Source organism: Leucoraja erinacea, chromosome 32 (assembly GCF_028641065.1).
Source record: "Leucoraja erinacea ecotype New England chromosome 32, Leri_hhj_1, whole genome shotgun sequence".
In the NCBI taxonomy this organism is placed as follows: domain Eukaryota; kingdom Metazoa; phylum Chordata; class Chondrichthyes; order Rajiformes; family Rajidae; genus Leucoraja; species Leucoraja erinaceus.
Window position 1 is genome coordinate 7,107,555 of NC_073408.1, and position 27,420 is coordinate 7,134,974.

Consider the following 27,420-nt stretch of genomic DNA (forward strand, 5'->3'; position numbering starts at 1 on the left):
AAACCATGGGCGATTTAAAAAAATTACAGCCAGATTTATCACTTCTGAAACTTTTTAGATGCCAAAGGAATCAAGAAAAAACACAAATAATGCTTTACTGTTGATGAAATGCAGTGAGCAAACGGCCAATGTTCGCCAAGCACTCTGTCTGTTGTTGTCCCTTTAGCTCTCGTTTTTATCTACCGTCATTTCTCCTCACTTTTGGAATTCTGAAGTACGCTAAATGTCTCTCACGCTTATCCCATTTCGATAATTATTTACAGCGCAAAAATTGACAATTTCAGCAGGTTTTAACGGGCCCGCCACACTGGAAGCAATGGTAAGTGCCTACCTGCAGTTCATCGCGTGTAATCCATTTGGAGTAGCGTAGCAACAGTACGGGTCATGGGCCGTAACCCGATGGCCGTGAAACCTCCCTATACATCTGTCTTTGTAGCTGGGATCACAAATTGGATCGAATGCTACTATCTACTAGAGAGGAACAAGGACTGGGAAGTTCCTGAGCTGGTGCTTGCCTTCCCCAAAATCCTAAAAGGAGCAATGAACTTAGACAACTACTCTCGCGCTCAAGAGTCCCTCATGTGTAACTTGATTGTACTCATGTACAATATAATTTGACTGGATAGCACACTAATCTTTTCACTCTCTCTGTGTACACGTGACAATAATCAATCTGTATCAATGAATTACTCCTCTTTTCAACGAGAGAACATTTTTTCATATTGGCCATCCCCCTAAGACTATGCCAAACCTCTCCCATTTCTGCCCCCATTCCCCACAGAACTGCCTTCTATTGAACAAACTGGCTATGTTGACCAACCTCCTCTTTGTAAGGTGAGATAATAAAAAAAGCTCTGAAAAAAGTCCCATTGGAGGCAATTAATTACTTAATTTGCTTATAATTTATTTTTATTTCAGATCTGGAACATTTTGAATCCAAACACGTAATTATGCACAAGCAGTTACTTAATCGTGAACGAGTTGTAAAATTCTAGTTAGATCACACACACCTTAAACACAACAGTAAGAGAAATACCCAATGAGTTGTGTCTGGTATTTATTAATCTCACTGACATATCTGGGGTTATCTTTTCACAGGAATGTGTCATCTTGGGAGTCCGAAAATTAATAGTATGCTGCCACAATTATACCTTTTCTCAGATATCAGTGGCCAAAATGGTGTATCCTGGTGTATTCTTGACTCTTGATCATTTTACAATTTGAGGATTATGAGAAATAACAACAATGCCATTAATTATGTCCTAAATCTTAATGATTTATAGATTGTGTTTGCAGCATTAACCTGAATTTTCACACGATGGCTGAAAGTGTAGGAATTTATATAATATCATGAAGGGGCAGTGAAGCAGGGATCTTATCTCTGATTTTAATTCATATTGGTGAATACCTTGAAGGTCTGGAGTTTTACTTGAAGATTATATCTTCGGCATTTGCAGTTGGTATTGTACCACAATTATTCTTATGTTGGAATGCTGGATAATTAAAACATTTTAGAACAGTTTGTAAAACGTCAGATGTGGAAATAGATATTTGGATTCATATTCAGTCGATAAACCAAAGTTACCCAAAATAAGGTTGAGATTTTTCATCAGATCACCAGAATACTCATGCGTGGGGTGGAAGATCACCTTCACATGGTCCGCCCTGTTTCGACTAATGCAATCAACTCGACGTGCACAAATAGAAGATCAAATAGAACAAGTTGTCCAACAACTTTAGGCTGTGCACTCCACATGAAAGAAGAAGAATACTCCTGCGTCAGTGAGTTCTAATGAAAAGTCTTCAACCAGAAACATAAACTTTATTTCTTTCTCTACAGATACTGCTTGACCTGCTTGGCAGTCCCACATTCTGAGCTGAAGAAAATAAACCCAGTGTTTGGCTGTCCACAGGGAAATAGCAGCCTTGATTCCACCTTTCCACCCTTGGAAATGTACTTGCTTACATAGTTGCAGTGAAATCTGTTCATCTGTGTTTCAAAATGCTTACAACCAAATCATTAAAACACTACCATAAAGCATCAAACATGATCTTCTCTTGAGAAGATGGTGTGTATGAGATGGATGAGATGGAATCATTTCTTGGATTTGCAGCAAGAAGAGCTAAAAATGATACAATTGGAGGGGGTGGAGAGTGATTGCATCAATCGCATTGCCATGTGTGTGGGAGCTGGACTGTATGCAACTTGCAAAGACCCACAGGCAGAACCTATTTCCTGCACAAATGGGAACAGAATCCTCCAGCTAATTATTGAAATTTTCTTCATAATGAAAAAGATCCGTACACATTTAAACTTACAGGAAGCTGCACGCAAAATACAGACAGGGGTAGTAATTAGAGCTCCTTTGAGTGGTTGCCAGAGTGACTTGTAATGAGAGAGCCAGAAATAGGAGGTGGTTATATTTTGCAGCTCTTGCAAGTTGCTTTAATTTTATCTCAACTATCAAAAATGAAGCAAAAATCAGTGACCATCTGATCAATCCACACCCACGACCAATAACATCATCACTATCTTATCATGTGTTTGGCTGTAATCTGTAAAATGATTCTTTCACATTCTATGAGGGCCAGCTTGCCCGGTGTTTCCCAGTGACGTGGCCTAACCCTGTTACTCCAGCATTTTGTCTTTAATATAAAACAGCATCAGCAGATCCTTGTTTCTACATTGCCCAATGATCATTATCTCACACATTTAAAAGTAGTTCTAGATTTTTTACCGTTTTTGAAACATTGGGTAAGAACCCGTTGTTTACTGTAACTTACTTATTAGCACATGTGACAATAATAAATCAATATCAAATCAAGGTTTGGTGGAACCAAGGATGCGACTTCTGTACGAACGGTTCACAGAACAGGCTTTACAGAAAGGAACGGTTCAATTAGGACCATGTTTGAGATCGAATCAACACTCTACTTTCACTTAATTTACAACATTATCTGTGTGCACGCGGAAAAAGTCTGCTGTTTTTGCTTTGTCGCACTGATAATTTGAGCAATTAACATCACATGCTACCCAACTACATACACATAAACTTACAATAATACACCTAGATTGTGAATTTGTTTCTGTGGTTTTACATTTCATCAAAACAGCCTTCCAATTCCAGTAAATCTCCAAGAGGTAACCCAAACCCTGCAGCAGATGCATCCGCTGGAGCAAGGCCGCTGAACCCATCTGGTAATGTTCGTGACTGGTCAGAATGCGGAGCGTGGTGACTGGGGAAGAAAGGATTTTCGTGGCTCATGGGCGCAAATGATAATGGATCGATTCGAGATGCATATGCCTGAAAGAAAGATAGACAAAATGCTAAAGTTAATTCTGTTGACAATTTTAAATGCATCCCAAAACAATCAAGCTGGCCCAACTATGGCAACTGTACAATGAAGGCGTCAATTTAAAGCAGTTTAATTGAAAGTTACTAACTGCAAGTTGTTACAGTTTATATTTATTGGAGATTTTTAAACAAGTGCTATAAAATAACTAAGAATTTCTGTTTCGAATAAAATACATTTAAATTTAACTGTTCCTAGCAATTAAAATGCAATAAACCAGCAATAAATCTATAGTTTTAACTATCAAATAGTAGATTGCTAATTGGTGCCATTGCCCTTCACAGATGCTGCCTGTGAAACAGTACTAAGTTCCTCCAAATGCTGTTGTTTTTTGCAGCTAATTCCAGCATCTGTCTCTTGTGTCTTCATTAGAATGTCAATCACTCTTTGCTGCTGAGTGCAGTTTCAAAACTAACAGCTTTGTATGCATTGAATATGTATAAAAACCTGAAAATATAAATGCAATCTGACAGCCATAGAATTAATATCCTCAAAATTATACAGTTTAAAAAAATTCAAATCAAAATGTTAAATTATTACATAATGCCTGGGTCATAAAATTAAAGTAATTTTTATTCTGCAAAATGGCATCCATAATATTTTAATATTACAACACAGCAAATCTGAGAAACACGATAGAGCAAGAATTATATTGGTGCTCTAATTATCTCTAAATGAGTGACTTAAAATACATCCGACAATGATCCAACCAGAATGGTAGCCTAATCACATCCAGGCTGTTTTAAATACCATTTCTACTATTAATGACAAATAACTATATTCTGCAGTAGAGGAAAAGTTCAAGAGTCATCAATGTATAGTGTGGCTGTATTTACACATCAACTGCAGGTGAGATCAACAAGTCACAAGCAAGGGTGATTCAGTAGAATCACTAATCAATGAGTTCAAAGGGAAAAGGAGTAGCTCCAATAAAAATAATTAAAACTATATTTTGCAACTATCTTGTTAGATGACAACTGTAATACATTATTATTTTCTTGCATTGTGCAGTGTTAGATTTTGCGATGTGATTAGGAATGCAGTGAAATCATACTCACTATTTCTGGATGGGTGCCCTGGTGAATATAATAAGAGACTCGTCCCACCAGCTCCTCCACAGATAAACCTGAGAGTGTGCCACCATTTTCCTCCTTCACTTTATTAATGAATAAGTGCAATCTGGCTCTGTAATATAGAATAGATAAAATTAGTCTAAATACAGCCAGGCAAAATGCAAGCAATAAAGACTTTAAAAGCATTAAAATCATTGAGCACCATATATGGTGCATCCCAGTGCTTTCATTGTCATTGTATGCCTGGTATGGCACACCGACACCTCTTAAAAAGTTACAGCTAGATTTTCAAATTTTAATATTACAAAAAGATTACAAAAGTTACAAAAATAAAATGTATTATTTAAGTTAGCCAGTCAGGCCACCTAAACAGCTTAAGCAGCTTATAGGACGACGATTTATCAGAAACACTAACAGCAAAGAATGAGACGTGTACCGGCACATTTTTGTTCTCAAAAAGAAAGCACTGGTATATCGCAAATCAATCAAAATAGCCTGGAAAGGTATTGTACTTATATAAGGCATAGAAGCAAAATTAGGCATTTCATCCCATTGTGTCTACTCTGCCATTCAATCATGGCTGATCTGGCTCCTTCTCAACCTCATTCTCCTGCCTTCTCCCCATAACCCCTGACACCCATACTAATCAAAAACATGCCAATCTCCGCCTTAAAAATACCCAAAGAACCAAAAATGAACTTGTGAAGTTTTCTTACTGTTTCTCAGCAAGGCACTTTCTTCAGCTGACAGATACCCACATTCTAAACAATCATTGTTGTTTCAAAGCCAGTTACTAGGACAACTGGGCGACAAGGTGACGCAGCGGTGGAGTTGCTGCCTTACAGCATCTGCAGCGCTGGTGACCCGGGTTCGATCCCGACTATGGGTGCTGTCTGTATGGAGTTTGTACTTTCTCCACATGACCTGCGTAGGTTTTCTCAAGAGATCTTCGGTTTCCTCCCCTGCTCCAAAGACGTACAGGTGTGTTGGTTATTTGGCTAGGTGTAAATGTAAAATTGATCCTAGTGTGTGTGCGGGCATTGCTGGTCGGTGCGGACTCAGTGGGCCGAAGGGCCCGTTTCCGCACTGTACCTTTAAGCTAAATTAAACTGCTTCCATCCAAGCAGACAGGGCTGAAGCCGTGGGCACATGCCTACAATTATATGGGATGAACTTGCTTGTTTCCACAAAATCTCACTTGTCAAACCTGTGACTACTGTGCAAGAGGTCACCACTGCCTGCAGATTCCTCACCAGGTCGCATCATTGTTCTTTTATCCTCTACTCCCTGAGAAGATTACGGAGAGTCGGTATGTCAAGGCTCTCTCTAACTTCTACAGGTGCACAGTAGAGAGCATGCTGACCGGTTGCATCGTGGCTTGGTTCGGCAACTTGAGGGCCCAGGAGTGGAAAAGACTACAAAAAGTAGTAAACACTGCCCAGTCCACCATCGGCTCTGACCTCCCTACCATCGAGGGGATCTATCGCAGTCGCTGCCTCAAAAAGGCTGGCAGAATTCATCAAGGACCCACAACATCCTGGCCACACACTACCTTCAGGTAGAAGGTACATGAGCCTGAGGACTGCAACGTCCTGGTTCAGTAATAGCTACTTCCCCACAGCCATCATCCTATTAAACTTAACTGAAACAAAATTCTGAACATTAATAGACCATTATCTGTTTATTTGCACTTTTTCTGTTTATTTATTCATGTGTGCATACATTTATATAATGGTATGTGGACGCACTGATCTGTTCTGTATTCATGCCTACTATATTCTGTTGTGCTGAAGCAAAGCAAGAATTTCATTGTCCTATCTGGGACACATGACAATAAACTCTCTTGAATCTTGAATCTTTGTGGATTCTAAACCTTGTAAATCCATACCATACACCATGGTGGGAGTACTTTACTAGAATCACTTCTGCATTTCAAAGTGCCAATTCCCCACCAACTTCCCAAAGGCAATTAGGGATGAGCAAGGAATGTAAATGGGGCATCCTGAGAATGTATCTGTATTGTTCATTTTTATGTCACTGGATTACAACTCCAAGATTCACGGCATTTCTGCTAGATGGAAGCTGAATGGATCCAAGCAAAGTTCTTTCTTTCAACACGATGCAAGATATTTTTTTTAATGGTTGTTAGCAAAATAACTTACATGTTTATTGTAGGAAACTTGAAGAACAGTTGCTCCATTACAGCATGATAGGATGACCGAGGCTCATCGGACTGTGAACTGCTGGCACCGGATACACCACCAAATGCCTGGAAATCGTTATTGGCATATATAACTGGCTGTGCAGACTGCAAATGGTTAAAGTGTTTGTTGAAGGATTTAATTTGTGTACCATAAGTCTCAAAAACGTTGTTATGTGGATTCCCATGAACCCGTGACGTATGTAACCCAGAGAGGGATGTATCTGGGATTTTTACAGGTTTTGCTTCCATTGAGGGATTTGGCATTTCCAAACCACTGGTCGTCAGCTGGGGAGTTCTGTCAGGAAGCGGCTTCATCCCAAATTCCAGATCAAGATCAAGCCGGCTGCAACCACTGGGTGGAACAGGCTGTGCTGCTTGAGGTTTGAAGTAACTGGGTGGCCAAGCAGTTGGCATGTAGGCATCTTTTCCTGTCCTTGGTGACATTTCTGCCTCAACGCCACGAGTTCTGGATCCTGGTGAATACCAACCAGCCTCAGCAGAGGCAGATTTTCCAGCAAATCCAATTTTATTTGCCATTTCAGCCCTTGTGGGAAGTGATGACAGTCCCTGCTGTTTGTTCACAGATCGGAATGGAGGTGGCATCAATGTACGGGAGTCCATGTAAGGTACACTGTCACTATCTCCTCCTGTCTCCTGGGTCCAAGAGGCAGCCTGAGCAAAATACAGTCATTAAACTCCTGTCAAATCCACCACAATAGGCAAGTCTTTTAGAACATTTCAATTTCAGATATATTTGATGAGCTAACTCGTACATCATTATGCAGAGACTTAATACGAACAGGTCCGAAAGTGGATTTAGTAAAAACAGTCCAAAGGTAGTGTAATAGCGGGGTTGAAAAGAAGAGCGGTGACATTAGCAACGACTTGTGCCAAGCGTGAAGATAAAAGAACTTGTGACATTAAAAAAATAATATTGATAGGAATCAATGGGTCTTTGGGAGAATTGTGTGGAATTTCTGAGTGGTAAATGTTTCACACAAAGAATAATTGTTATCTTGAATGAACTTCCAGAGGAGGTCAGGGAGGCAAAACGGAAATAACATTTAAGAGGCATCTGGACAAGTACTTGAATGAACAAGACATGGAAGAATATGCAATCGATGCAGGCAAATGGGATTAGTATAGATAGGCATGATGATCAGCATGAACATAGTGGGCTGAAGGGCCTGTTACAATACTGACTACAACCAGTGTTAAAGGTTTTGCAGACAATTCAGGTCTGGGGTGCAAGCAGCGATAAGATTACAGAAGCAGAGGAGTAATAGTCAGAGTAAAGAATAAAATGAAAACCGCCATGCAATTTATACTGTACTTACAAATCTGTCAATTATCTTTTATTGCTGAAAACTGAGAATTTTAAAATTGACAAAAAAAAGCAGCTCACTTCGATTAGAGTAATTTGTCCTTGAATTCCTTTCAATCTTTTTTCCCACATGTCACAGCTAGTGACAACGTCTGGAGAATGTGCCCTCCTTTAAAGATATATTAAGGGATTACTTTACAGTCGAGCAAGAATCAAGTATTCCATTCATCTTAATTCATAACTCATAACATTTTATATAAAGGAAGGGACATTAGTCTTGCAAGTACTGGCCCATTGCTAGTTATGTTTCTTGCCTAATACAATCAAATGCTGTATGCCTACCACGTTTACACTGCATCATTCTGCTGTGGAAAAACATAGAAGCAGTACATGTCCACGAAAACCAAAATAATAGTGTTCCACACTGTACTTTGCTGTCGCTGGTGATTCCATGCCGGTTAGGTTCTGCGCATCTCTATTTTGAGTGTAGAGACTACTAATGATTGAAATGTTTGTTAATGATTTAGTTTCTGTGCCATAAGTCTCTAAATTCCACATAGCAAAGCACAGGCAGGAAAATAAAGGAGTACAGACTTACTGAAGAGACGGCCCAGTTGCAAGTGCATTAGACGCCTACGCTTTATGTCAAGGATCCCTGGCATAAACAACATCGCCCCTAATTACCTAATCCTGTTTTTTTCATTAATTGCTAGTTGTCTTAAGTATTTGTGATAACACTTATTTCCAGGTTTTAACAGTAACCTCCGGATCCATCCCAAGACAAGAGTCATAAAAATCGTACAGCATGAAAACAGGCACGTTGGCTTAACTTGTCTATGCCGACTACTATGCCCCATTTAAGCTAGTCCATTTTGCTTGCACTTGGGACGTCCTCCTCTAAACCTTTTCTATCCATGTACTTGTCCAAATGTATTTTAAATGCTGCCTCAACTACCCCTCTGATAGCTTGTTCTATGTACCCACCGTCCATAGTAAAAGAAATTGCCCTTCAGGTTCTCATCAAATCTTGTCCCTCTCAACTTAAACCTATGTCCTCTTGTTTTTGATTCGCTACCCTCAGTAAAAAACACTATATATTCATCCTAGGTAGACAAAAATGCTGGAGAAACTCAGAGGGTGAGGCAGCATCTAAGGAGCGAAGGAAATAGGCAACGTTTCGGGCCAAAACCCTTCTTCAGACTTCAGACTTTTGTCTACCTTCGATTTTCCAGCATCTGCAGTTCCTTCTTAAACAAATGTATTCATCCTATCTGTTCTCATGATTTTATACACTTCTACAAAATCACCCCTCAGTCTCCTGCGCTCCAAAGAAGTCTGAACATGCCCAACCTCTCCTTCTAACTCAGGCTGTCAAGTCCTGGCAACATCCTTGTAAATCTCGGCACTCTTTCCTGGTTTCTAGCTGCTGGTTTGCAGATCCTGAGGTCACATTGGTCTGCCCTCTGCATCCTTAACTTATTAGCGGAGTTGCACAGGCACTGTGGTAGCAAGTCCAGACAAGCAGACACAGGATGATCTAGCCTAATCAATTTGACAGTTGCTTTTCACAATTACCATTAGAAAATAAATAGTAAACTGCAAATAGTGAAATGTGTACTGAAACTTACTGAGCTTTCTGTGCTGTATAGAACTTCACATTTTCAACAGCCTCCTGATGCAGGCGATTGAGAAAATACAACTTTGTGTGTTTCTTCCATTCCAGAATCTTAGTCTGTAGCAAGAAATTAAAGTAGATCGATGTCCATGTTACCACTTTTAAATATGTTAAACAATAAAAGAGCAAAGGACTGATTTTACTGTCTATTCAGATGGATTTTACTCTCTTACAGTATTTATTCAGATGGACTTCGAATTTGGCATCACCATTCTTGAATCTTCTAAGGGGAATGCCATGAATTGGCAAGGACTGCGTTCAAAATGAAAGTTACAAATCCTTTTTTTTTTTAAACAATATAATATATAAATTCAACTGGATGGTCACCACAATTCCCCAATGTTTGCTGGGAATACAGGCTATGCTCCAACTTTATAAAGCATTGGTCAGAATTCAGCTGGAATACTCCGTGCAGTTCAAAGGTCACTACACCACAGGGAAGACCAGGCCTAATAAATCCAGACCCAGAGGACGTAGATTTAGGGTATAGGATAAAAGATACCTTCAAAAGCACTCATTTTTTTCTCTCCTAAGAGAGGAGTACTTGGAAAGCACTGCCAAGTGGAAGCAGAGTCCCCAGCCATGTCTACATGAGCAAAGCTTTGAAGGTTTTAAAGATTCAGTGTAGAAACAAGCACTTTGGCCCATGCCGAATATTGGTCACTTTCCACACTATTTTTATGTTACCCCACTTCCCCACTCACTCCCTGCACACATTTGCATAAGGCCAATTAACCTACACACCCGCACGTCTTTGAGATGCGGGAGAAAACCCACATGGTTGCAGAGAGAACATGCAAACTCCACACAAACAGCATCCAAGGTCAGGATCGAACTTGGGCATTCTGGCACTGTAAGGCAGCAGCTCTACCAGCTACGTCACTGTGCCACCCACTGAGTTGGAGTGAAACTACAAATCTGATCTGACAGTCCAACAGTCACAACCTGTAAGTGCGTCGTAAAAAGTGAGATACTGCTTTATTGCCTTTTCAGGGCCAAAATCCAATGGAAAGATTCAATAAAGAAGTTAGTCATGTTTGCTACCAGGCCACTCCTTTAATAAAGCTATATCAGGGGATGATTTGTTGAGCAAAGGAGAAAGAAAATAGATATTCCACACGATAACACTGAGCATATTAGAGGTAAGCTATTCAAAACAGCACAACCATTCAAATATTATTGGTGTTGATTTATTAGTGTCGCATGTACTGAGATACAGTGAAAAGCTTTGTTTGGGCGCTATCCGGTCAAATCATACTATACAAGAATACAATCAAGCCACACACAAGTACAACAGGTTGTGCAAAGTGAAAAATACTAGACTACAGAATATAGTGTAACAGCGGTAGTGTTAGAGAAAGTGCAGATGAAAAAAAATAGGTAATATTTGAAATTAAATTTAAACACAATTCATATTAAATGTTCAACACTCCATACGTATATGATACACAGCATATTCTCCATGCAACATATGCAATCATTCCCAATGTTTGCAATCATTCTCGATAATAAATACCTCAACAGATAAGAGTCTGTTTGCTGACTCTTTGCCATTTTCTTTTGCTTTGTCACACAATTTCTGCAATTTTTTCTTGTCACTGGCCTGTTTTTCTCTGAAATTAATAAGCATTTTGATGAGGAAAATTTCATAAGGGTTGGCTGCAGCTGAGTATATCGTGCAACAAGGTTCAAAAAACCTTTACAACAATTTTCAATATAAAAAACTTAAAACAATTATTGTGCAGCAAGAATACCTTCTTCCTCTTATTTTCTGAATTTCGACATCAATTTCAGGTAGAATTTTCTTATTTCTGAAAAGAAAATTCACACTTAAAATTTCTAAATATTCTTCATTTTGCTTTAATCAAATTACATTAGAATATATTAAATATTAAAGAATAGTAAATCAAATTACATTTGAATATATTGCAAGGTGCATTAAATTAAAAACATGGTCAAGGAGCTCAGTCCCATGTGTTGTGGGGTCTGCAGCATGTGTGTTTTCCTTGTGGTGCCTTGGCGTCTTGCATTGCCACACTGGCTTGAACAAACGGACACAAAATGGTGGAGTAACTGAGCATTTCTGGAGAACATGGATTGGGGATGTTTCGGATCGAGACACTTCTTGATATTGGAGGTATGATTCACAAGTTTGCAAATAGGAAAATTGGTGGTGTTGTGAATAAGGAAGATAGACGGGCTACAGAACGACAATGGTGAGTTAGTAAAATGGAATTTGATCCGGAAAGGTTAGAGGTGATACATTTGGGAGGACTAACAAGGCCAGGGTTAATCACTACTATATACTGGAGCTCATCTGAACAAGCAATCTTAAATTGCAGCCTAACCTTTTAACAATTTAAGTGTAACATAATTGCCATGATGGCAAGAACATTTATTGTCCAATTTGCAATTTGGAGAAAGGAGCATTGGAATCATACCTTTCTAAATTATTCTTCAATGGTTTAAGTTCTTCTTGTAGCACAACAAGTTCTTGCGATTGAATTTCTCTCTTGTCATGTAGTTTCTCTTTTGCAGAGGCTAGCTGTGTCTTTACTGTTGAAAGCTCATCCCTCAGTTTCTATTATAAAAATGTAGAATGCAAGAAACAAGAAAAGATGTATTTAGTATCTACCATCTAAAAACAATGCCAAACATTAATTCTCCAAACCATTAACATTAGGTTAGAGATTGTTCCTGAGGACTTCAAGGTGAAGCATAGGCTTCACCTTGGTGTCCGCCTAGGTGCTCAGTTTCCTTCCACATTACAAAATCTTGCAGTCAATTAGAATTTAAAAACTGCAAATGCCAGAAATTGAAAATAGTAACAGAAAGTACAGTGAAAAACCAGGTCAGGAAGCATCTGCTGAAACAGTTAACATTTCAGATCATGGACCCTTCATTAGACCTAAGAGGGAGATACAAGGGACTGAAGAAGATGGAATCTGGGGCAAAACAAACGGCTGGAGGAATCTAGTAGGTCAGGCAGCTACTGTGGAGGCAAAGGGGTGGTTGACGTTTTGGGTCGAGACCCTGCATCGTGACAGAGAGTGAAGAGGGAAGTACAGAAGTACGAGGCACTTGTGGTAAGAATTTCATTGTGCTATTTCAGTAGATATGACAATAAAACACTCTTGACCACACTTGAGGCAGGGGCTGGTAGGTGACAGGTGGAACAAGGTAAGGGATGATGAATGGATCGAGCCAGGTGGATGTTTAGTCAGGCAGGTATGAGATAAATGAAAATAGTAAAGGAGAGAAAAAACATAAATAGGCAGATGGAGTCATGTGGGGAGAGGAGAGTGGGAAGATACAGCCAGAGGATGAAGGGATAAGTCAAACCAGATGAGGAAGGGGGTAATGTGTAGGAAGGACCTGCAGATGCTGGTTTAAACCGAAGATAAGACACAAAAAGCTAGAGTAACTCAGCGGGTCAGACATCATCTCTGGAGAAAAGGAATAGGTGACGTTTTGTGTCTGGAGAAGGGATGGGGTAAGGCGGATAGACCAGACCAAATGATGGAGAGATGGAACCAGATTGTGGAGGGTACCTAGGGTTGGGGTGAAATGGAAAATGTGAACAAAAGGAAAGTGAACCATGTTGGATTGGGAGGAGCAGCAATGGGCATCCCTTCCTGCTCCTAGGTTCTCTCTCCCTTTCTTCACCATTTTCCTCCCCTACCCTAGATACCTTACCATCTGCCATCTGATCCCCCTGCCAAACACTCTTCCTTTATCTGGATCCACATCACCTTCCAGCCTCTGTCTGTGTCTGTTTCCACGACCCCCTCTCTACCAGCCACCAACTTGACTCCATCTGCCCACCCTCCCCTACTTCACCTGGTTCTACCCATCACCTACCAAGCCTCGACTCACCTACCAGTTATTTACCAAGATTTAAAATAACAATATCACTACCTTCTCGTTGAACAAAAGCTGCTCGTGCTTTTCTTTGAACGTTTTGATTTCGTCCTGAGTACCAGAACAAAGTTGATCATACGAATGTTGTGATTTCTCAAAGCTCTTCAAAAGTTGAGCCGTTTCATGGTATAGTATCATGAAGGTTCTCTGCAAATTAAACATCACCAAAATGTACAATTAATATAATTAGCATTTTGTTCAGATGCTCACCACATAATTATGCAATTATGCAATTAGAAAAATATTACAGGTGCATTATTCAATACTTTATCACGAGGATTATGACTTGATCACAAAGATTACAAACTTTTGGAAAACAATGACAAAACCTTAGAAATGTATTAATACTCTCTGGCCAATCATTTTTGTTGGTTTTCTGGAAGTCCTTTCCATTTGGAACCAACCCAGATTTTCATAAAACATTATTTTCCTTTTGTACCATCCTAAAAGAATAAAATTATACAGAGAATGTGTCTTTGAGAGTAAACCAAAATAAAAACTGAAAATGCTCCAAGTACTTATCGACGGACAGATTAACAGAGTTTGTGTTTCATTCAGAAGTCAAAAAAACACAATCTTCTAATTTTACTTTGGATTTACAGCTTCTGCATATTTTCTTCATTTCATTTACAGAATATATAAAGGTTAACACATTAACACTGTCACAATTCTAGACTACATTCCATTAAAAAAAAATGTATACAGTTTGGCATGAAAGGAATCCTGGTAACATGCAGAATCTTTAATAAAAGATGTACCTAAAGTTTCTAATTTTACCTCTTTGCTTTCAAAGGGTTTTATTGGATCAGTAAGTACTGCTGCATCACAAGTCTTTACGTTCTATGAAAGGAATAGAGAAAAGGAATCAATATATCATCTGCAAATCACACAGAAATGGATACAGACAGCATACGAACTGCAATGTAATGCTAGAGGCAAATAGCACAGAAATATTGAAAATACATGGGGATTTCTTTGAATTTGGTAGTTTCCCAAACAATAATTGAATGTGCGTATTTTAACTATGAACTTATCAACTTCGCACCAAAATTACTTTTTACTGTGCAAAAACAACTTTTTGAACATCAAGATCCACGGATCGCATGGGAAATGTTCAATTGGGCATGTGACTGGCTAAAATTTTATTAATTATTGACTTGAGGCGCTGCATAACTTTAAGTCTGCCTTTTTTGCTTATGAACATGGTATTTTCTCCTCTACATTAAAATAAATGATTTCACAGCTCTGGGGACGTTACATGGAGGAGGATGTACAAAGCTCTGTTGCTTCTTATTGTTTCACAGCACTTTAGCCATTGCAGAATTCAAATCACCATTCAACAGTGTAAAATTGTGTTCAATATAAAGTGTTGTGGGCATTTCTGCTCAATGTTTCATCAGCCAAATGAGAACCTCTTAAAAGTCAATAAAAAGCCATGTATAATGAATGATTAAGCCAGGAAGGTCTCACATCTTCAAGTGGACATCATACTTAAATTCAATTCAGATGGCTGCTGTAATTAGGGAGAAGCTATTCCTGAACCAAATGACACAAGGCCCAAAACAGCAGATTCAGTCATTGTTTTCAAGAAGGAAACATCAAACTCATCTTTTTGCCCTTCAGACTAATATAAATCACTCAGTGAGCAGCAGTACAGGAAATTTGATGTTTTCAGCACTCATTTATGGTTTAGTTTTGGCACAACATAGTAAAGCTGCAAACAATCACACAGGAGCTAAATAGGAACGACGATGCAAAACAATCATCAGCAATGATCCTTGTTTTTTGACCCTCTGATCAACATATTTAAAAAACTAATACAACATATATATAGTATCCAACAAGATCATTATTATAACACACTTCACAATTTGACACAAAGACAGGTAACTTTAACATTACTTATAGCTGGAGAGGACCAAGTAGTAGAATCTAAGAGTCACATCAGGCCTAAACATGCAGATGTGGTCAATATTTGAAGCTTTCTTCTCTAAATAAATAATGATGCTGGGTTCATTGTTAATGTTGCAGCTGACATGGATGAATTTTTAAACAATGTATTCAGGGACAAGGAGGGGTGGAAGATTGAAACCTCCACGTGGTCCGCCCTGTTTCGACTAATGCAATCAACTCGACATGCACAAACTGAAGATCAAATAGAACAAGTTGTCCAACAACTTTAGGCTGTGCACGCCACACAAAAGAAAGAAGAATACTCCTGCGCCAGTGAAAGGACAAGGAAGAGAAAAAAAAGATGCATGGAGTTAGATCACAAAATTACCACAGTGAATGGCGAACCTGCTTGAGGGGTAAATGGCCAACGTAACAAATTAACAAAAAAAATAGCAGCAAGTGAATTATATGGGACATAATTAATTTCCTCATTGTCAGCACTGCTCATTGTACAGCTCTGCTGACTTTCACATTTGGATCAGAGCCATCTTGCTTCCTTTCATATCTGAAAATTAATTGGACCTCAATATATTTTTGTTACTGAGGAATTGGGTGATGAACTATTTTGTGCCAATCCATTTAAATTATTCCTTGCATATTTTGCAAATGGAGAATGCAGTGAGGTTACAGCGGACTGTGATGTATCAGGCTCAGCAAACAACACAAGATGTTCCTAGTTTTTCTGACATATTCCACTTTGTTTAGGTTTGCATTTAATCTTTCTATTGTGACTTGAACTCACATTAATTGAGGAGAGTTTATCCTGAAGAACATCATCGACATATATGTTGGCATCCAAGTCTTCAATCTTTTCCTCTTTTGTTAGCCATTGACAATATTCTGTCATCTTAGCATCCAGGTAACTGTTTTCATGCACTTTCGCTGGTGCCTCCTCCAAATACCTGAAAAAAATATGTTATTGTTGTTTATCTCGGACTGTAGACAACCATAACTTCAATGAATAATCCAAAGTGCAGATAACCTAACAAAGAATTGAGAACTCACCCTTCAACCAACAAATTAAAATATATCCATTTCAGACAAATATATTTCAGACAAGTATTACTATTGAAAATAACAACTGCTGTTACCTCCGCAGTCAGTTCGCATTAAATATTACCATAGTTTATTCTAGACTATATGTAGAGTGATGCTGGATACCAAGTAAAAGCTCACTCTTGAATCTAGAAACTGCCTGCCGACTTGAAATTGCCAATGTCAACTATACTATTCTCACATTTGTGAATTGGCTTTGGAATACATATACAACCTAACCATATAAATAAAAGAATGAGAGCTGAAAGCAAAATGTGGCAATATTTTCTTCTCTAATGCCATTGTTGCGTTTCTAACAGAATTGTATTGTGTCAATGGGGAAAATTGGGTTCTTTCCCTGCAAGATTTTCAAAAAAGAACAATATTTGTAGTAGCTATGTTTTTTTTGTTACACCAAACTAAAACTTCTAAAGGCTGCATGTTACATAATGTAATAGGGTGTCATTGCATGTGTCAATGCTTGTCAATTTCTATGACCATTTCTTGTTCTGCCAGATTGCTACTGGAAGGTTACCAGGAATTTATTTCCCCCCCCCCCCTTACACTTTTACTTCAGGACAGCTTTTTCTTTCCCGTTTGTCAATTTATAGCTTTCACGTAGTTCTCCAGTTCCCAATTAAAGCTGCATTATAACAAGCATAATTCATCTATTGTGTTACATCCAATTTCTGGTAAGGAAACACATTCCAGCAGAACTATCTGCAATAAGAGTTTAACAGGGCAGCTAGAGATGGCCAACAGTCCCAATTAAACTCATAAATGCACGATGTGCTTCTGGTCAGTTGCAGGGACACCAGCCAAGCACAAGCTGCCATCAACCATACCAGGTACGTGTAGGTGGGCAGGAGAAATACGCAGCAAGTTAGATTATCTCAGTTCAGCTATTCATCATTAACAAACTTTAAATTCTTACCCGCTTTTATCATTTTTTATGCACTCATTTGGAGGACCTATATTTTTCTGAAAGTGGGTAAAAAGACAAATAAAAATTTGAATGTTTTAATTAACAGATTATATCATGTAATAATTAAGATACTGAAGAGCTTTTCTGCAGAAAGATTTGCAAGACAATTATTATTTTTACACAGACAGCAGAAGGTGCCTGAAATGCAATGGCTGGGAAATAGTGAAAACAATACGATAGCAATGTCCAAGGGGAATATATACGGGCACATGAAGAGACAGGTAATGGAGGGATTTAGACCAAGTGTAGGCAGTTTAAATTGGTCAGAAGCCAGGTCCTGTTCTTTGCTATATTACTCTTTGCAGCTTTATTCCAAATATTTGAGATAACAGCACCCAAGTCTTTAATAATCAAAGGTTCAAAGGTATTTTATTGTCACGTATACCAATTAAGCTATACGAATGCTAAAAAAAGGAACAAGACACACAACTACATAAAAGTTACCATAAATATCCACCACAGCGGATCCCACATCCCTCACTGTGATGGAAGGCAATAAAGTCTAATCTTCTTCCATCTTTATTCTCCCGCGGTCGGGGCAGTCGAATCATCCGTAGTCGGGGTGGTCGAAGCTCCCGCAGCCCGGAGCTCCCAAAATCAGTCCCTAACCAAGGGACCGTGAGCTCCACGATGTTGAAGACCGCAGGCTCCCGCGATTGGACCTTCCAAGGTCGATCCCCGACAGGGATCGCCAGCTCCACGATGTTAAGTCTGCAGGCTCCCGCTGTTGGAGCTCCCAAAGTCAGTCCCCAGCAAGAGGCCGCCAACTGCACGACGTTAGGCCGCAGTGCGGAAGGAGATACGATACGGAACAAGTCGCATCTCCATCGAGGTAAGAGATTAACAAAAGTTTCCCCCAACCCCTCCCACCCCCCCACATAAAACAAGCTAAAGAACACTAAAACATACATTTAACACGTACTATAAAACAACAAAGAAGGAAAAGGACGAGACAGACTGTTGGCGAGATAGCCACTGATAATTTCTACCCTTTCCACAATGCCAAGGATAGGTGTTGAGATTCAATTAGTAATGGTCACCGTCTAGCACGCCTGTGGCGTGAATGTTACTTGTCACCTGATGCCCAATTTCCAAACGTTGTCAAGATCTTGTTGCATGCAGTTTTAAACTACTTAATTTGAGGAGTTGTGAAAGGAATTGAACATCTTCACATGATCTTATCAAACGCCTATGAATGAAGGAAATTACAAAAAGTGATAACACTGCCCAATCCATCACGGGTACTGACTTCCCCACAATTGAAGGGATCTATAGGAGGCTTGTCTCAAATAGGCAGCCAAGGACCAACAATCTATTCTTGGACATGGACTCTGAAGATCACAGCTAAAGTAGATCCTTGCTACCTTCAGTCTTCCTTCTTCAATGTATTTTCCGGCATGAAGAACTACTACTAGTTCATGAGGAGGAATCTTTACCACATTTGACAATGTCACATGAGCTCATCGGATATGGAGCCACAGTTTAAGAGATACTCCCTTCCACTTGCATACCACAATGCCATCGACCCATCTGAGTCTGTCCTGCCGGTGGGACAAGACTTTCCAGGGATTGTAATGGATTAGTCCGACACACTGCCTACAGGTTGATTTTGTGACAATGGTAATGCTAGATTGCTCTTCGACGGTTCTGAGGTAGAGGTCTTCTGATTTGGGCTCCAGATGCTTATATGGACTTTGCACGATTAAGTGGATGTGGAATGACTGTTGTGTCCGGGTTTGGTGCAAATATTCTGGCCAGTTTCGTTCTTTTGTTTGTGGTGGTTACAGCTCAGAAGGCACTCGAGAGAAAACCTTGATGGTCTGCGGTCACACAATTGGCAAGGCCACATAAAAAATGACAGACGGTCTTCCTTGATGGATATGAATGAACCAGATGTATTGATATATCGATATGGTTGTTTATGCTGTTATTCACAATTCAACTGAACAATAATTATACTATGAGGAAATTGATCAATGTATTTTATAATTAAATTAATGTTTAAATTGAAGGATCTGATTAGTCAAACATTAAGGAAAACTTAAACTACCTTGTTTTTGACTTCCTTCTTTCTGGCTCCAAGTGTTTCATCCTGTTTGAAATTCACAAAAACAAAGTATATTCAGATAAAGAATATTAGTAGAGAAAGGTCAAGACCCCAAACGGCACCTGCCCATTTCCTCCAGAGATGCAATCTGACCCACTGAGTTACTTCAGCACTGTGTGTTTTACTAAAGAATATTAATGATTGAACAAGACATTGACAGACTTCATCTAAGAACATGTACTGTCATTGAAAATTATGCCAGCAAGAACCCTAGTTGTAGAGTAAAAGTGTGAATAATTGCAAGTGTTATTTCCATTTTTAGAATGTGGAGAGCCAGAACAGAAGCCTTACATATTTATAACACATTTATATTCAGTGCTTTAAATTACCGATCTAATGCTTAAAAATTAGAACCTCAAATGTAACATTGGCTTTTATCATTATGAACAGCCCTTTCTCTGATGCTTGTGAAAGGACCAACATTCTGCAAGGGAGATAAATAACATTCACCTTCCCTCCGTGTGTTTTATAATTACACTTCAATCAACTGATACAATCCCGTTTTCACACAATAACCACATCTTCATTATAATACTGTTTCCACAGTACTTACTTTACCCTCAACTGCAGCCAACATCTATAGTTTCACTACATCTCAACATAAATTTTGAGGTTAGCACTACACTGATCTTTATTTTTCTTCCAGAAATTAAAACTATCTGGCAGTGAACCACGGCTCTTATTAGCAAGGGATATGCCACTAAATGGATGGAAAAGAGATATGTACTGTTGCTAATTTAAGCTTTATGCTAACAAATACATTTTATACAGATGCATAATACTCCCAAAACATTAAACATTGTTAGAGTGTTGTTTCTAATTTCGGCAACTGTTTAAACTTCTACTCCGACATAGGTGAAGGAAAAGGGGAGAAAAATACAGCTTTAATGCAATATTCTTACAATTAAATTAGAACAAGATATTCACTTTACCTTCAATTCACTCTGATCAGGCTTTTTGTTTGGGGCATCTATATTAAAAAGAAAAAAATGATCACGTTATCAGGCTTTGCCCTTGTTCTTGGAGCCACAGTATTAAATATCAAATCAACATCACTCTTCTTTGATCTTGCTTCATTTTAAACTTAGAAATTTGTGCTGGAAATGTTGACATTTTTAACAATTTTAATGACGCAAGATTCTCAAAACAAAACCGATTTGTGATCAAGGTCATTCCAATTAAGGGTCCTGAAGAGCTCCCCCCCAGAATTTCATTAATAAAGACAAAAGCAAAAAAAACTTAAACAGTGTAATGTAGCCCATCATTATCAGATGCTGCAGCTTAAGCTGCGTCTTAAAGCGACCACTGAAGGCCACTGAAAAAGCAACAGAGAAAATGTTTTATTCTCAAAACCAGCTGCGGTGCTCCAGTGGCCTGACTCAATGACAGAACAGACCTGTTCGGTGGGAATCAGCCAATTTCCTGCTCATTCGCATCGAACAAGATGCAAAAGATGCAACCTTCTCAAATCCCAACTAAGCAGAGTCAACTCCACACTCCCTTGATCTTTTCCCCCAACTCACATGCTAATCTGGCTAAAGCATATAACCATCATGCTAAGAACCATCAAGTTCTCCATGTTAACAAAGAGGTATAAATAAGGTATATTGCATATGAATAGTCAAGATGATTGTTGACATACGTAACTGTTGTTAAATTGCTCACCAGTTTGTTCCAGGTGGATGTTTGATGACGGTTTGCCTGGATTTTGATGCTTCTTTTCTTTTTTTCTGGCAGTCTTCTTCAAGTTTAATCTAAACATAGAAACACAGCCAATATTGACCATACATTCTAAAAAAGCTTAAAAAAACTATTTATTGAGGTTAAAATTATGCAGTTACTTTCTTCCATAGAACAGAATCCCGATTCAATAAATATGCAATTTTACTTTGTAGCTGCAATGATTTTGGTTTTCTCATTCTGTGCTTCCTCACAGGTGAACTTAGGCATAGGGACACATTAAAACTTTCATGAATGACGTTGAAAACCACTCTCTGGACCTGCCTGCAGAATAAGTCTTTGATACCAAGCCAAATGATACCAAGCCCAATTCAGGGCTCCTTCTCCAACAGAATTCCTGGTGGAAGGCAAGCTGCCAGTGCTCACCACTGGCCTCCATTGGAAGTATTGACTGGTCTTGCACTGTTCCCGTACTGCATCAGCTGCACCAAGGCTTTGCATCTGCAGTGGCCTCCAAAATGTATTGGTATCAGGTACATGGAGTCCAGAGAAACCAATCCACAAAGACGCAATAGAACTGGTCCATCTAAGCCCTAATGCAGAGAGCTGGTGTATATTCCCCTGACCTGTCAATATGTTCTTTGAAGGTAATATCGGGGTGGGTGTGAGGTGGATGGGCAATTACCACATAGGACTCTCAATAGATTCTGTGAAGTGCCTGGGGTCAAAGTATAATTTGGACAAAAAAACCTACAAATGGGCCATTCCCATCCTCTGTGTTTCCGTTTTCAGTCATAGATAAATGTGAAAGTTGCAGTTATTCACTGCAGTAAGCCAAAGTTTCACCATAATTTCTCTGCAAAATGGAGGCCATGCTAACTATGAAATAGATTGCACTAATCCAGCTAAGCGACTAAAGTACAGATGACAAATGTGTGTGTACTACATTAGAGGGAGAAGCTGGATTGTGAAGGTCGAGAAATTTAGGGTGGTGATACAAACCATCAGGACCCCAGGTCCCCATAGCCATGCCACTCCTGTACGCTTCACACAACATTCACAACAGTTTGAGGGGGTAAAAAATCCTCCTATTTTCAACAATAAATCAGTACCAACAAGAACCAAAACCTAAAGTTTGGGGCCATGTTGATCAGCACCTGCAAAGTTGTACAACATCAAGGTGGCGGCAGAGGAACAAGCCCACAAATATAGCGTTCCAATACAATACAATACAATTTATTTGTATCATTTGAACCTCATTGAGGTTCAAACAAATTTTGGTTTCTGCAGTCATACACACAAGAAAAAGAACCAAGACACAACACAATTTACACAAACATCCATTACAGTGAATCACCTCCTCACTGTGATGGAAGGCAAAGTCTTATCTCTCCCCTGCACTCCTCATTCTCCTCCCGATGTCAAAGTCAAAGTCAAAGCTCCCGGCGGGCGATGGTAGGTGTCCCGCGGCCATTAAAGCCGCGCCGGGTGATTCAAGGCCGCGCTCCGGGTCTTGGTGTTGGAGCCCCCGGCGGGTGATGGTAAGTGTCCCGCGGCCATTTAAAGCCGCGCCGGGCGATGTAAGGCCCTGCTCCAGGTCATCCTCAACCCCGCAACTCGGGCGGGAGAAGTTACCGTTGCGGAAGCCCCGAAAAGCGGTTTCCCAGCAGGGACCCGCGGGCCTTGCCCGGATTTTTCTGTCCACTATTTGTTTACAAATTTCAATAATTTCTGAATATTGTACTCTGAATTTGTATGTTTATAAAATTACTCAAATTAAAGTTAATAATTGAACTTACAAGTTACCAGTCTGTTTGTTTGCTGTATTCCTGCCACTTTTATTCTCTTTTGATTTGGAACCTTCAATCTGAAACAGATATAGAGTGTGTATAAGTTGCTAACTTATTCCATAATAAAGTCACCATTCTAAGTCCGAAAACTTGTTGCTGAATTCAGGAATTTACTACAAAGGGAGTAATGTACTTCCTCTTTACAAATTGTATAATGCAATCTCATTTTATAACATGATCGCTACCTTTAAAATGTCATGTGTATTACAAGGATCTTTTTTTAATATGTAGTGATTAATGGCTAGATCAGCATCCCTAATTGACCTCAAAATACGTGAACAGCTAAGTGACTTCAGTGGGTAGTTAAGAAATATGAAACCCAGACAATGCGGGATCTGTAAAGGAAGATGAAGTGAGGAAGGCAGGTTTGATTTCTAATGAACATACATCATTTTTTTCTTGGAATTTTCTTGTAACATGATTTTTTTTTCTCTAGTAAAAACACTTCCCACCATGTGATTAGATCCTAATGGAATCCGCTACATTAATGGAATGATAAATTACAAATCCTTTCACAGTAACAGCTGAGAGTTTAAGCTGTTAAGCTAATCACTAGCTGTTTATGACACAGCTGAGAGTTAGAAACATAGAAAAATAGGTGCAGTAGTAGGCCATTCGGCCCTTCAAGCCTGCACCGCCATTCAATATGATCATGGCTGATCATCCGACTCAGTATCCTGTATCTGCCTTCTCTCCATACCCCCTGATCCCTTTAGCCCCAAAGGCCACATCTAACTCCCTCTTAAATATAGCCAATGAATTGGCCTCAACTACATTCTGTGGCAGAGAATTCCAGAGATTTACCACTCTCTGTGTTAACTTGGCATAATGCCTGACACAGACATTGTGGGCCAAAGGGCCTGTTCACGTGTTGTTCTATGTAAATGACACCTGAGGGCTTGGAAACTCACCGTCTTTTGCCGTGAATCCTGAAAAATGTCGACCTTCCAGATACATCCCATACAGTCAGGTGTAAGGCAGTCCAAACCCAGAATATCCTGCAACATTTCAAGCAAAATCAGTTTTAGAAGTGAAAGGTACACTAGAGGCAACTGTGGAGGCCTCAATAGGCCCGACTATGGGTGAACTGGGGTTGGGGACTGGACTTTGTGCCTTCCCTCATAATGGGAACCATTGTGGGGGGATGTTTTTTATGTTCTAAAACTCTTATTAATGTTATGTCTGTTCTTTCTTTATGTGCTGCAAAATGGCAATAAGCATTTCACAACACCTAGTGTGTATGTGACTAATAAAATACCTTTGATACCTTTTGATACTAAATACATTTACTTTTATCATGACATCAAGCAGGAAATAAGACTATCGTTAATCTATGATAACAGCACAGACCTGCAATCTGGTCATACCCCCAGATTCTCTGGCCTTTCAAAGCATTGTTTTCTGTCTCATATCTTTGTTAGAAAAATGATCTAATCTGACTGTAGCCAATAGATGATTTATCATTTGAGTCCTTTAATGCACTACTTCCAAACGGAGAAACATTGCAAGAGACAAGGAAAGCATTTTGTTCAGCATGGACATGTTAGGCCAAAGAGCCTATGTCCATGCTGTATAACTCCTATAAATACTTACTTTTTCAATTTTATCTTGGAACTCTTTAATTTTGCAGCGTTTCCAGCAGAATAAATGGTACTCGATACGGCAATCATAGCTGCAATGAACTCGGACAAAGCCCTGTAGAAAGAGAAAGTCCAACTTTTAATAACTCTATGCAGTGGAGTCAGCCACCCAGTATCCCTCGGGTGTGGGGATAACTGATTAAATGAGAATTGCTAAAAAACGAAACTACTGTAAATCACAAGTACTATATACTTAAACCTTTAAACAAAGTACTGGATTAGATCTCATCTGCCTACCTTTTTAAATAACAATTTTAATACTGCAATAAAGCTGAACAGTATTAATGAACATTTTAAAAAAAATGAAAGACATCACAAAGCGCCTAGTTTTAAAATGGAATATTGTTGCTAATCAGCCTACAACTGTACAAAAGGACACAAAGTTCTGGAGTGATTCAGCAGGACAGGCAGCATCTCTGGAGAACATGGATAGGCGATGTTTCAGTCTGAGACCTTTCTTCAGTCTGATTCTTGGGGAGGACGGGGTTGAGTGAAGAAAGCTGGAAAAGGTCTACAGCACCATAATTTAACACGGCATTTCACAACTTTGACTTTATGACAATTCAAATGAACATCAACTTATCCCTGACATTTACCGGCATATAAATTAAAAAAAATCCTACCTTGAAATCAGGATCGGACCTATAAATGTCACATTTGTTGTTGTGGGTGCTACAGGATCGATAAAGGCAAACAGCATCAGGTCTCGGTGGACACAAACACTCTTTAAGAAGCGAGTTCAACAGGTCCTAGAACATAAAATACAACAAGGTAACTTAGCAAAAAAATAATTACAATTAAAATTGCAAGCTATAAATAATAATTGTTTTGTTACAACAACAAAAAAATCTGCTCAGGGCTCTTCATTGCACGTTTGCTTTTAACTGGGTTTTGAGATTACAGCATGGAAACAAGCCCTTCAACGCACCAAGTCCACAATGACCATCGATCACCCGTTCACACCAGTCTATGTTATCCCACTTTCACATCCACTCCTTACACACCAGGGGCAATTTACAGAAGCCAATTAACCTACAAATCTGAGCATCTTTGGGATGTGAGAGGAAACTGGAGCACTCAGAGGAAACGCACACAAACACGGAGAACATGCAAACTCCATACAGACAGCATCCAAGGTCACAATCCAACCCGGGTCCCTGTGAGGCAGTGGCTACAAGTTGTGAGGCAGCAGCTCTACCAGCTGCGACACTGTAAATACGGTATAATTATCAGACTTCCACAGGCACCGGCTATGCACACATTTAACAACAGAATTACTTTAAAGGAAACACTTTTAACCCCCAGACAATGGCAAATTGGTTTATCCCTGCTCAATCACATTGCAATTTCAATGAAATAATTCAGAAATCAATTATGCCATCAGACCAGCATTGGAATTATTCCACCCAAGCAGGACGAACTCACAGCAACCAATGCATAACCTTGTTGCTTGTGGCATCCTGCGACTGAGTAGAACAACAGAATTCTGAAGCTAAAGCTGGTTATGGCCTAACCAGTGTTGTACTCTGCACCAACCAGTTGGTCAGAAGAGGTCGATAGGCCTCATCAACAATAATTGTGTCAGCCACTGATGCCCATTGTATCCCCATAGGCAGATTTGACTTTTCATCTTGGATGTCAAAGCACCTGGACCCACTGGCAAAGTCTCAACAGTCAATTCTGGCAGGTGAATATAGCCAGTTTATTCAATTTAATGGAAATAAATGTCACTTGAGATACAGCAATATTTTTCACATAATTAATAGCAATGGAATGGAAAAAACTCTGCTTCTCAAATGATCCCACCCTATGAATGTCTGTCATGGAATTTATTTTAATTGTAGCTTGTGTAAACAAGCAATGAACAAGTCTATGATGAGCATTTAATCTTGAACAAGGAATCTATTGCACAAAGGGTAGGATTGAGTAACTGCAAATTCCTAAGAGTCCTGTTCAAACAAGCCCCACAAGTGGTAGACAACTGAAGAGAAATCCAGTCAATCTTTATCCCCAGGGTTATAAATTACATGTAACTAGATGTTTGAACAAGTCACCAGTAATTTTCCTGATCAACATCTGATTTCAGACACAAAGTGCTGGAGTCTCTCAGCATTTCTGGAGAACATACACTTTGTGTCATCCATGTTCTCTGGAGATACTGCCTGACCTTTTGAGTTTACTCCAGCACTTTACGTCTTTTTTTGCAAACTAGCATCTGCAATTCCTTGTTTCAACATCCAAATCCACAGCACTCTGCCCCTAAGTGTTTGAAATTCTAATGAGGATATCGGTCCAAAATGCTATCACTGGAAAAAGGGAAGGATAGTCCAAATGCTGTCAGGGTCTAGAGTCCTGGTCACTTTCTACTGTTTCCCTTTTGATTGGTGCCTCTCTGAATATACTTACATCTAAAGTGAATATGTGGTGTAGTTTGTTTTGTATGGCATTGCATCCCTTGCATCATCTCCATTCTGTAAATATCCATGTATCAAGCATTGAGCAAGTGTTAAACTCCAAAAAGTGTTAAATTGCCAAAACCAAAAGTCATTTAGAATAATATGAATGTATTTTTTCTTGTTCACATCCAATCTGGATGAATTTAGCTCTCAAACTTACCCAC

General features: G+C 39.3%; 1 protein-coding gene across 1 annotated transcript in view; it reads right to left on the minus strand.

Moving 5' to 3' along the window:
- Positions 1-2,519: 2,519 nt before the first annotated feature.
- The window catches only part of LOC129712320 (uncharacterized), a 50,483-nt gene continuing 25,582 nt past the window's right edge, over positions 2,520-27,420 (minus strand). The window contains exons 21-39 of the mRNA XM_055660652.1: positions 25,424-25,549; positions 24,754-24,855; positions 24,072-24,158; positions 23,110-23,177; positions 21,296-21,384; positions 20,563-20,600; positions 19,574-19,615; positions 17,473-17,519; positions 16,246-16,405; positions 14,328-14,390; positions 13,548-13,697; positions 12,071-12,210; positions 11,384-11,440; positions 11,146-11,242; positions 9,583-9,686; positions 8,036-8,123; positions 6,590-7,302; positions 4,413-4,539; positions 2,520-3,305 (exon numbers count right to left, since the gene is read on the minus strand). Of these exons, the coding sequence (XP_055516627.1) occupies positions 3,096-3,305; positions 4,413-4,539; positions 6,590-7,302; positions 8,036-8,123; positions 9,583-9,686; positions 11,146-11,242; positions 11,384-11,440; positions 12,071-12,210; positions 13,548-13,697; positions 14,328-14,390; positions 16,246-16,405; positions 17,473-17,519; positions 19,574-19,615; positions 20,563-20,600; positions 21,296-21,384; positions 23,110-23,177; positions 24,072-24,158; positions 24,754-24,855; positions 25,424-25,549 (2,508 nt within the window). The 3' untranslated portion in view covers positions 2,520-3,095. The remainder of the gene's footprint in view (positions 3,306-4,412; positions 4,540-6,589; positions 7,303-8,035; positions 8,124-9,582; positions 9,687-11,145; positions 11,243-11,383; positions 11,441-12,070; positions 12,211-13,547; positions 13,698-14,327; positions 14,391-16,245; positions 16,406-17,472; positions 17,520-19,573; positions 19,616-20,562; positions 20,601-21,295; positions 21,385-23,109; positions 23,178-24,071; positions 24,159-24,753; positions 24,856-25,423; positions 25,550-27,420) is intronic.